Below are 10,000 nucleotides of genomic sequence, written 5' to 3' on the forward strand. Positions count from 1 at the left end.
CCCGCCTCACCTGGCCTCACCTGACCTAACATAACCTAAACTAACATGACCTGACCTGACCTAACCTAACTTAATCTAACCTGACCTAACCTAACCTGACCTAACCTAATCTAACCTCACCTTACTTAACCTAACCTCGCCTGACTGACCTAACCTAACCTAACTTAACCTAACCTGACCTAACCTAACTTGACCTGACCTAACCTACCCTGACCCGACCTGACTTAACCTAGCCTGACCTGACTGACCTAACCTAAAATAACAACCTAACCTAACTTAACCTAACTTGACCTGACCTAACCTAACTTACCATAACCTGACCTAACCTAACCCCAACTGACTTAACCTAAACTGACCAGTCTGACCTAACCTAACTAGACCTGACCTAATCTAACCTGACCTGACGTACCTCTAACCTAACCTGACCTAACCTAACTTAACCTGAGCTAACTTAACCTAACCTAACCTAACCTAACCTAACCTGAGCTAACTTAACCTAACCTAACCTTACCTTACACACCAGATAAGACACTAAAGATAAGAACATCTATGAACACAAACCCATATAGTCTAACCCAACCCTTTACAAACCTCTTACTTAATCTGGCTTCCTTCCCAATCCTTCGGCAGGAGAATCGCAGCGCCTTCAGACTGCGGTTCCGTTTCATCAACCTCTCCAGTTACTTCATCCCCTCCACCTATGTGCCTACCTTCCTCCTGCTGGTGGTTGGTTACCTCACCTTCTTCTTCCCCCTCGACGACTTCAGCGACAGAATCATGTCCACGCTGACCTCTCTGCTGGTGGAGGCTGCCTTCTTCACTCAGGTACTGCCACATCTAAGGGCGTATTCTGAAACACTTCTGCGCCGCACCTTCACTACGCGGGTTTTCAAGGGTGTTTTTTTGTGGTTCCAAAGGCTCTAGTTGAAGTGTCGCGGGTCTTGAAGGGCGTTTCTATTGTCCCAAAGGCTCTAGTTGAAGTAGTGCGGTTTTTCAAAGGTGTTTTTATGGTTCCAAAGGCTCTAATTGAGGTGACGCGGGTTTTTAAGGGTGTTTTTGTGGTTCCAAAGGCTCTGATTCAGGTGACGCGGGTTTTTAAGGATGTTTTTACGGTTCAGTTGTTCTAGTTAAAGTGATGCGGGTTTTTAAGGGCTTTTTTAAGGGTTTTTAGAGGCTCTAGTTGAAGTGACGCGGGTTTTTAAGGATTTTTTTTTTATGGTCTCAAAGGCTGTAGTTGAAGTAACACGGGTTTTCAAGGGTGTTTTTGCAGTCCTAGTGATTTAACAAGATTTCTACACTATTGACAGGAGAAGCACTCGTGACAGCCCGGCCAGTCATCAATGTGGCCTTGAAAAACAACCGTAACTTTAACTAGAGCCTTTTGAATGTAGTGAAGATGAGCTCAGGCAGAAGGTGTTTCAGAATACGGCGCCACTCTGCTTCTATCTACTACTACTACTACTACTACTACTACTACTACTACTACTACTACTACTAAGAACACAAGGGCAGCTGTAGGAAAACACTAGGCCTATACGCGGCAGTCCCTGTATAAAACATGCCTACCTATTTCCTCCTCTCATCTCCATCCATAAACTTGTCTAATCTTCTTTCCAACCTTACCATAAAAAGGAAGAGGAGGAGGAGGAGGTGGTGTTAGAAAGGAGATTAGAGGAGGAGGAGGAGGAGGAGGAGGAGTATAGAAGAATGGGAGATGACTTAAGAGATGAGAAGAATAGAGGAGGAGGAGGAGGAGGAGGGAAAGAATGATTAGGTTAGAGAAGGAGGAGGAAAGAGATAAGAGGAGAAAAAGATAGGAGGAGAAGGAATTGAGATAAAGAAACAAGATAGGAAGAGGGAGAGGAGGAGAATAGAAAGGAGGAAGGAAGAGGGAGGGAGAGGAGGAGGAAAATATTGAGAAAGGCGAGGAGGGATATAAGGAGAAGAGGAGGTGATTATGTGAGAAAGGACGGGGAGGAGAAGGAGGAGGATGAGGAGGAAGAGGAGGCGAGCTTTGAGTTAATTACGGAGAGAGAGAGAGAGAGAGAGAGAGAGAGAGAGAGAGAGAGAGAGAGAGAGAGAGAGAGAGAGAGAGAGAGAGAGAGTTAACACAAAAAAAACACACAAAAGAAAACGAAGAAACAACAAAGAAAACGGTTCACAATAACAAAAAAATCAACGTAAACTCAACTAAACTGACTAATCCTTCCTTCCTTCCATCTTTCCTTCCTTCCTTGCCTCCCTGCGTCCTTCCCTGCCCTTTCCCCGTCCTGCACTCCTTCAGGTGAGCGCGTCCATCCCGCAGACGTCCTATCTGAAGCTCGTGGACATGTGGTTCGTGTTCTGCATTATATTTTTGTTCGTGGTGATGCTGGCGCTGGTGGCCGTCAACTCTTTACAGGTGAGAGAGAGAGAGAGAGAGAGAGAGAGAGAGAGAGAGAGAGAGAGAGAGAGAGAGAGAGAGAGAGAGAGAGAGAGAGATTTACGCATATACAAGTTTTTTTTTCTTTTGTGCAAATTTGAGTAATAATGTTTAACTAAGAAATAATAAAAACATCGGTATTTAATTCATTACTTCTCTCCCTCCTTCCTTATTCGTTACTCTCTCTCTTCCCTTCCTATTTTTCCTTCTATTCCTTCCTCACTCTCTCTTTCATTCCTTCCTTTATCCTATTCCTCCTTCATCCTGTCCATCACTCGTCTCTCTTTCCTCCTTTCCTGTCATTCTTTCCTTCCACTCTCCCTTCCTTCCATTCTTTCTTCTCCTCCTCCTCCTTCCCCCTTTAACAGCCGGAGGAAAACACAGACACCACAGTGGAGGATATAAGATGTGAAGAACCTTTTTACATGCGATTCAATCTCAAAGTGAACCCAGAACCTTTACCAAACCAACAAAGCCACGCGCGGGAAGGCGGGATCTGCTGCTGCGCGGGAAAACAAAAGAGGATCAAGAAGAGGACTAGGGCGGAGGTTCTGAATCTAACTTTTAGGATCGTGTTGCCTATTCTCCTGATCTTGTTCTTGATCTTGTATTTCTGTAGTGTTATGATCTTCCCAGCACCGATGAAAGAAGAGGTAGAGGTCGTGGAAGAGGTGGAAGGGGAGGAGATGGAGGAGGAGTACGGGATGGAGGAGGAGGAATCGGGGAGTGGGGAACATGAAGGATATGAGGGAAGTGAAGATGGAGAAGGAGGAGGAGGAGTTCTGGAAGAAGATGGAGAGGGGGTGGTGGAGGAGGAGGAGGGAGGAATATGAATAGAAAAGGAAGAGGAGGAGGAGGAAAAGGAGGAAGAGGGATATTGTTTGTTTTGCACTTGATAATAATAATAATAATAATAATAATAATAATAATAATAATAATAATAATAATAATAAATCACTGAGTGCCTAAAATAATTGAAATTAGAATATAATATTGCATCTCACTTAGTTCAAAACAATAGTAATAATAATAATAATTATAATAGTACTAGAAGTAGTAGTAGTAGCAGTAGTAGTAGTAGTAGCAGTGGTAGTAGTAGCAGTAATAGTAGTAGTAGTAGTAGTTGTTGTTGTTCTTGTTGTTGTTGTTGTCGTTGTTGTTGTCGTTGTTGTCGTTGTCGTTGTTGTAAGTAAGAGAGAGAGAGAGAGAGAGAGAGAGAGAGAGAGAGAGAGAGAGAGAGAGAGAGAGATTCCAATATAGTGAACAGAAGCTTAAGAGAGACAAGTTTATGTAAATGTCTTAAATCCCCGTCTCTCTCTCTCTCTCTCTCTCTCTCTCTCTCTCTCTCTCTCTCTCTCTCTCTCTCTCTCTCTCTCTCTCTCTCTCTCTCTCTCTCTCTCTCTCTTCCTTTATCTTCCTTCGTGTTTCCTTGGCATCTTACTAAATCGGAGTTTCTTATTTGCATTTTCCTTGTCTTTTCAAATATTTCAAATAAAGATGAGTGAACAAGTTATTAATATCAATCCAATCTCGCTACGAAAAAAATAAGTAAATAAATAATAATAATAATAATAATAATAATAATAATAATAATAATAATAATAATAATAATTATTATTATTATTATTATTATTATTATTATTATTATTATTATTATTATTATTATTGTTGTTATTATTATTATTATGATTATTATTATTATTATTATTATTATTATTATTATTATTATTATTATTATTATTATTATTATAATCATTATAATGAAAATAATAAAAGTAACGCTAGTAGTAGAAGTAGCAGCAGCAGCAGCAGCACCAGCAGTAGTAGTAGTAGTAGTAGTAGTAGTAGTAGTAGTAGTAGTAGTAGTAGTAGTAGCAGTAGTAGTAACAGTAGTAGTAGTAGTAGTAATAATAATAATAATAATAATAATAATAATAATAATAATAATAATAATAATAATAATAATAATAACAATTATGGTAATATAATGTTAATGACATTCATAATAATACCAATAATAATGATGGTGATGATTATGATAATAATAAGAAAATTCCATTTAAATAATCATGCCCCGTTAAAAAAAGAGGAAAAAAATCTCCCGCGAAACCAAAGCTCAAGATCAAGAATTTCAGAACAAGACCGAGACCAGCTGACGAGGCGCCTTTGGGAGTAAACACGAGGAAATTTCAGTCATTTTAAGCCATTTTAAGAGCGTGTGGGCAATCATGGACGAGGGAGAAGGCGCGAGGATGTTTCTGGAGGGTGCGGCGGGCGGCCAGACCCTCCTGCTGTACTGTGAGGGGCGCCAGGAGCAGGGAAATGAGGCGCCCCTAGACCAGAACCTGCAGGAGGAAAGGTGAGTGAGGGTGACTTTCGGTTCGTGTTTGTTTATTTATTTTGTTTGTTCGTGTGAGGAATGTTGGCTGTTATGCGTATTACTAACGTGTGGCGTGTGTTTGTTTGTTTATTTTGTTTGTTAGTGTGGGAATGCCTGGCTGTTATTCATTAATGGTTGTAATATTCTTTATCATCTTTACTATCTTCGTCTTGGTTGTCATAGGTAATGTAACGTGTGGCCTTTGTTTGTCTGTGTGTTAATGCAGGGATGTTGCTTATTATTCATATTATTAACGTGTGGTCTTTGTTTGTTTGTGTGTTAATGCAGGGATGTTGTTTATTATTCATATTATTAACGTGTGATCTTTGTTTGTCAGTTTGTTATCACAGGAATGTTGCTTATTATTCATATTACTAACATGTGGTCTTTGTTTGTTTGTTAGTGCAGGAAATGTTTGGTTGTCAATCAGTATTCATATTATTCATCTTACGGTATTTCTTGCTAGTCTGCTCCCCACATCCCCTAAGCCCCCCCCAACCCCTTAAACAAGCTTGCGGACTCTTTTATTGGCCAAGGGGTAAGTTCCTAATGGCACAGACTGGATGATAACGCTAAACCACATGTGTTATAAGTGCAATCTCATTTACTTCAAAACAATAGTGATAATAATAATGATAGTAGTAGTAGTAGTAGTTGTTGTTGTTGTTGTTATTGTTGTTGTTGTTGTTAGTAAGAGAGAGAGAGAGAGAGAGAGATTCCAATATAGTGAACAGAAGCTTAGGAGAGACAACTTTATGTAAATCTCTCTCTCTCTCTCTCTCTCTCTCTCTCTCTCTCTCTCTCTCTCTCTCTCTCTCTCTCTCTCGGAACTGAACTTGGGATCCAGTGTATAGATTCAGCATTCAGTAGTGAAGAAAAGGTATTCCAGACTTTGAGTTATTGTTTAGAGATGTGGTGTGTGTGTCTTGGACCGAAGCACATGACAATTTTAATATTCCCTGTGTTGTATGATGGTGTATGAAAAACCAGTCACTTCAATAACAGTAATGGCTGCTGCTTGTGACGACGGGTGTGCAGTGTCGCTGGTTGACCTCGCTATTATTCTATAACAACAAGGAAGGCTGTGGGAATTTCTCAGCAACCCCAGATTGGTGAACAAGATTTAAGTGCCCCAGTTATTGTCTGATACTGAGTTTTATATCTTGAATCAGTGAATTGTTTCGTGTTTTCTGGCCACACAAAACACCTGCTTTGCCACGTGTCCCCCTAGTGCGTGTGTTGTGGTGGAGGGGAGGGGGCACTTCTCCCACACTTCATATTTGTTAAAGAATAGAAGAGGATACACCATTAATAAAGCCAGGAACGGAATCAGGATCATTACCATTGTCTTTATTTATTTATTTATTTGTTTTGTTTCTGTACTATGTGTTTGTTATTGGCGTTATTAATGTGTGATCTTTGTTTGTTTGTTTGTATGGTTTGTTTGTGTAAGGAATGTTTGGTTACTGTTTGTGTTATTAATGTATGCATGTTTTGTTTGCTATCCTATCAAATACTTTCACTTACTCCTGTGTATTTCAAAGCAGCAAAATGTATCAGGAAAATATGCTTTTGATTCATAAATTAGTACATTAATAAAACAAACAACTACTGAATACTTTTTATTTTACTTTATTTTTTATTTTTTTTATTTATTTTTTTATTTTATTTTATTATTTTTTTTTTTTGTAAGTGCTTTTGTTTGTTTGGTTGTATAAGGATTCCTTCTTCTTCTTCTTCTTCTTCTTCTTCTTCTTCTTCTTCTTCTTCTTTATGGTTTCTTGTTGTTTATTTGTTTATTTACTTTTTTCAGGGAATGTTATGTTTAATCTGTTTTTATATGCCTGTGGATTTCTCTTTTTTTTGTTTTAAACACTTATTTATTTTGTTATGTGTATGGAAATGTTTATCAATCATTCTTTTAGTCTGTGTTTCTCTTGCAGTGTTAGTTTGTGTGTGTGTGTGTGTGTGTATGTGTGTGGGGAATGTTATTGTTGATTTTTATTCTGTTGCTTTCTACTGTGGGACTGGTTTTGTGTTTGGCTTTGTTTGTTTATTTGTGTATTGGTTTGTTGCTTTGTCTTGGTCAGTGTTACTCTTGTGGTTTTATTTTATTTAGTTTAGTTTTTTTTTTTTTTCTCCAGGAGTAACTTCTATGTTGAATTATATATATACATTGTCTATCTATTTAAGTTTTTTGACAGGATTCTTAGTTTGTCTTGCTATAATGTTTGTTTTGTTTCCTTTTACTTAAATTTACTGGAATATCAATTTTTGTCCTGCAGAGAATATAATTGTAAAGTAAAAAACAAAACACAGTACAATAATTAATGAGAGATGTATGACATTTTATCTGAAATAGTGCTCTTCCCTATATTTCACAGGAATTGAAGTGTTTAATAAATAAACAAAGAAAAATATATGCAAAGTACAATAATTAATGAGATATGTATGATGATTTGCCTTGATGAACCAGAATGAGTACAGTAATTAGGAAATAACAAATGCATAATGGTTTGTCTTAATGAGATATTAAAACAATACAATTACAATAATGACCATATTTCCTCACATGCAGGAATATTTTATGTCCGAGAAGACACGTTTTATTTCCAGCACCACCCCACAGTGGCTGGACGTCACATTATAAGTAAGGTGATATAAAAACCATAAAATTTAAACCCTTAACTTATACTCACCATAATTACTTTGTCTTTTTATCCTACCAAGGTTCAAAACTGTGATATTATTGAACAAACATCACTTGATCCATGGACATAAACAAAAGCCACCTAACTTGTGTAATTGTTGAGCTAAGGGAAGAAATATTTGAGTTTCCCCACACACAGCAGGCCAGTGGTGAGCAGGGCTGCCAACATAACACACAAGCCTCACTGGGATTTTTCTTGGAACAGACTATGAAAACTGGTAAAGATCTGCCTTGCTTATTGGTAATAGTAAGTAAATATTTGAATTCTAAAGCCAAGATTTGTTAGTGGCTCTGAATTTTCAACATACAAATCCCTCATTCCTGTGTTTATGTGACCCTTAATCTTTTCCCTAAACATTTGACCTTTCCAGCTTGACCCATACTCTTAATTGGCCACACAAGTGCAGTAATGAAGAGAAAACGTACACTGGCTCTTCACCCAAACATTTCTCTTGCAGGAATGAAATGGTGTGGCTGGTTGGAGGTGGTGGTGGTGGTGGTGGTGGTGGTGTAGGAGGAGGAGGAGGAAGAGGAGAGGTGGTGTTGTCAGATGATATGCGAGACACCTTCCTCCTCCTGGCTGACCCTCTTGACCTCCTCACAACCTCTCCTGACCTCACACACTCCCAGGTTAGTCTGTGTTTGTTTTGACCTTGTTTTAATTGTGTTTATTTTTATTGCATTTGAATTTTTTTCTTTTACTTTCTTTTTTCTTTTCTTTCTGTTTTGATCATGTTTTTAATGGTGTTTTTTTTTTCCTTTTTCTTTTTTCTTTTTGTTTTTATGTGTTTTGTTTTCTTGTGTTTGTGTGTTTGTTTGTTTTTTTCATTTCTTTATTTTTTTATTTATGAGTTCACTTTTTTTTTATTTTGTATGTCTACTTCTTCTTTCTTCTTCTTCTTCTTCTTCTTCTTCTTCTTCTTCTTCTTGTGTCTTTCCTATTTTTCTTTATATCTGTTGCTTCATTTCCTCATTCTTTCTTCTGTCTTTTTAGTTATTCTTTTTTCTTCTCTCTGTTTTCTTCTATTTATTTGTTTTAATTTAAGTTTTTTTTTTTTTTTGTGTGTGTGTGTGTGTGTGTGTGTGTGTGTGTGTGTGTGTGTGTGTGTGTGTGTCTGTCTGTGTGTGTGTGTGTTCTTCCTCAATCTCTTTTCTTTACTTCCTCATCCTCCTCCTCCTCCTCCTCCTCCTCCCCAACCTCTCCCATCTTCTCTCTTTATTAAATCTCTCTCTCTCTCTCTCTCTCTCTCTCTCTCTCTCTCTCTCTCTCTCTCTCTCTCTCTCTCTCTCTCTCTCTCTCACTCTCACTCTATCACTCTCTCTCTCTCTCTCTTGCAGGATTCAGTTCAGAAAGTGACAATTGGTGAAGAACAAGAGAGAGAGTCAAACAACAACAACAACAGCAACAACAACAACAGCAACAACAACAACAACAACAACAAGACAGCCACACACACAGTCATGTCATGTGCGCCAAAAACGTACACAAACCCAAGACTTACGTACACAGCCACCACCACTGCCACCACCACCTCTCCCAAGACACACATGAAGGCAAAACACACATACACGGATACGTACATGAACGCACACACCAGGGCATACACACAGACACACACACACATGCCAAAACAGTCACAGATGCACACACAACCAAACGTACACGTAGAAACACGCACACAGCCAAAAGCACACACACAAGCGCTCATACACAAACAAACACAGCTGCTTACACACACACAGACAAACACATACCCACAAACGCACACACAAACCCTCACACACCCACTCAAACACACACACACCCTCACACACACACAGACACACACACACCTAGCAGAGATGAGATCGAAGCTTCTGTCAGGCTCAAAATCTTCAATGGATGAGGAAGACCCCCTAGAGGAACCCTTTGTGGGACCCTCCGTGCGCTGGGCAAGTCAGGCACCCAAGAGCTACAGGGGCGCCAAGGTGAGGGACGCCACCCTGCAGAGGAAGGTCGGCAGGAAGGTATGTATGGGAGGGGTGTTTTTTGGGGTGTTTTATATTTATTTGGTTGTTTTAGTTGCCCTGTGAGGAAAGTTAGTGGCAGGAAGGTATGTGTGGGTGTTGGGGGTGTTCGGGGTGGGCGGTTGTGTATGTTATTTTATTTGTGTTTGTTTTTAAAAGTGTTTGGAAATTGATGTGAATATTTTTTCTTCTTCTTCTTCTTCTTCTTCTTCTTCTTCTTCTTCTTCTTCTTCTTTCATTGTAATTCCTTTCTTCTTTTCCCTCTTTTGCCTGTCTTTTCATCTTTTTTCCTTTTTATCCTCCTCCTCCTCCTCCTCCTCTTCCTCTTCCTCCTCCTCCTTGTCCTCCTCCTCCATATCCCTCCCTGCTTCTTTTCTTCCTCCTTATCTTTCATCTCATTCTCCTCCTCCTCCTCCTCCCAGGTGCCCCCCCGTGCAGACACAGACGGGGAGACCAGCGGCATGGGGTCATCTGTGGACGA

The 10,000-nt window shown here is 39.3% G+C and overlaps 2 protein-coding genes across 3 annotated transcripts in view; both read left to right on the plus strand.

Annotated features, from left to right (window-relative positions):
- LOC135092906 (uncharacterized) overlaps positions 1-3,672 on the plus strand; it is a 17,476-nt gene extending 13,804 nt beyond the window's left edge. For both annotated transcript variants that reach the window (XM_063991689.1, XM_063991688.1), the window contains exons 7-9: positions 631-825; positions 2,285-2,401; positions 2,791-3,672. In XM_063991689.1, the coding sequence (XP_063847759.1) occupies positions 631-825; positions 2,285-2,401; positions 2,791-3,255 (777 nt within the window). In that variant the 3' untranslated portion in view covers positions 3,256-3,672. The remainder of the gene's footprint in view (positions 1-630; positions 826-2,284; positions 2,402-2,790) is intronic.
- A 5,682-nt stretch (positions 3,673-9,354) lies between these two features.
- LOC135092960 (trichohyalin-like) overlaps positions 9,355-10,000 on the plus strand; it is a 54,845-nt gene continuing 54,199 nt past the window's right edge. The window contains exons 1-2 of the mRNA XM_063991783.1: positions 9,355-9,581; positions 9,942-10,000. The exon at positions 9,942-10,000 is cut by the window's right edge and continues 122 nt beyond it. Of these exons, the coding sequence (XP_063847853.1) occupies positions 9,355-9,581; positions 9,942-10,000 (286 nt within the window). The remainder of the gene's footprint in view (positions 9,582-9,941) is intronic.

Source organism: Scylla paramamosain, chromosome 41 (assembly GCF_035594125.1).
Source record: "Scylla paramamosain isolate STU-SP2022 chromosome 41, ASM3559412v1, whole genome shotgun sequence".
NCBI classification, from domain to species: Eukaryota; Metazoa; Arthropoda; class Malacostraca; order Decapoda; family Portunidae; genus Scylla; species Scylla paramamosain.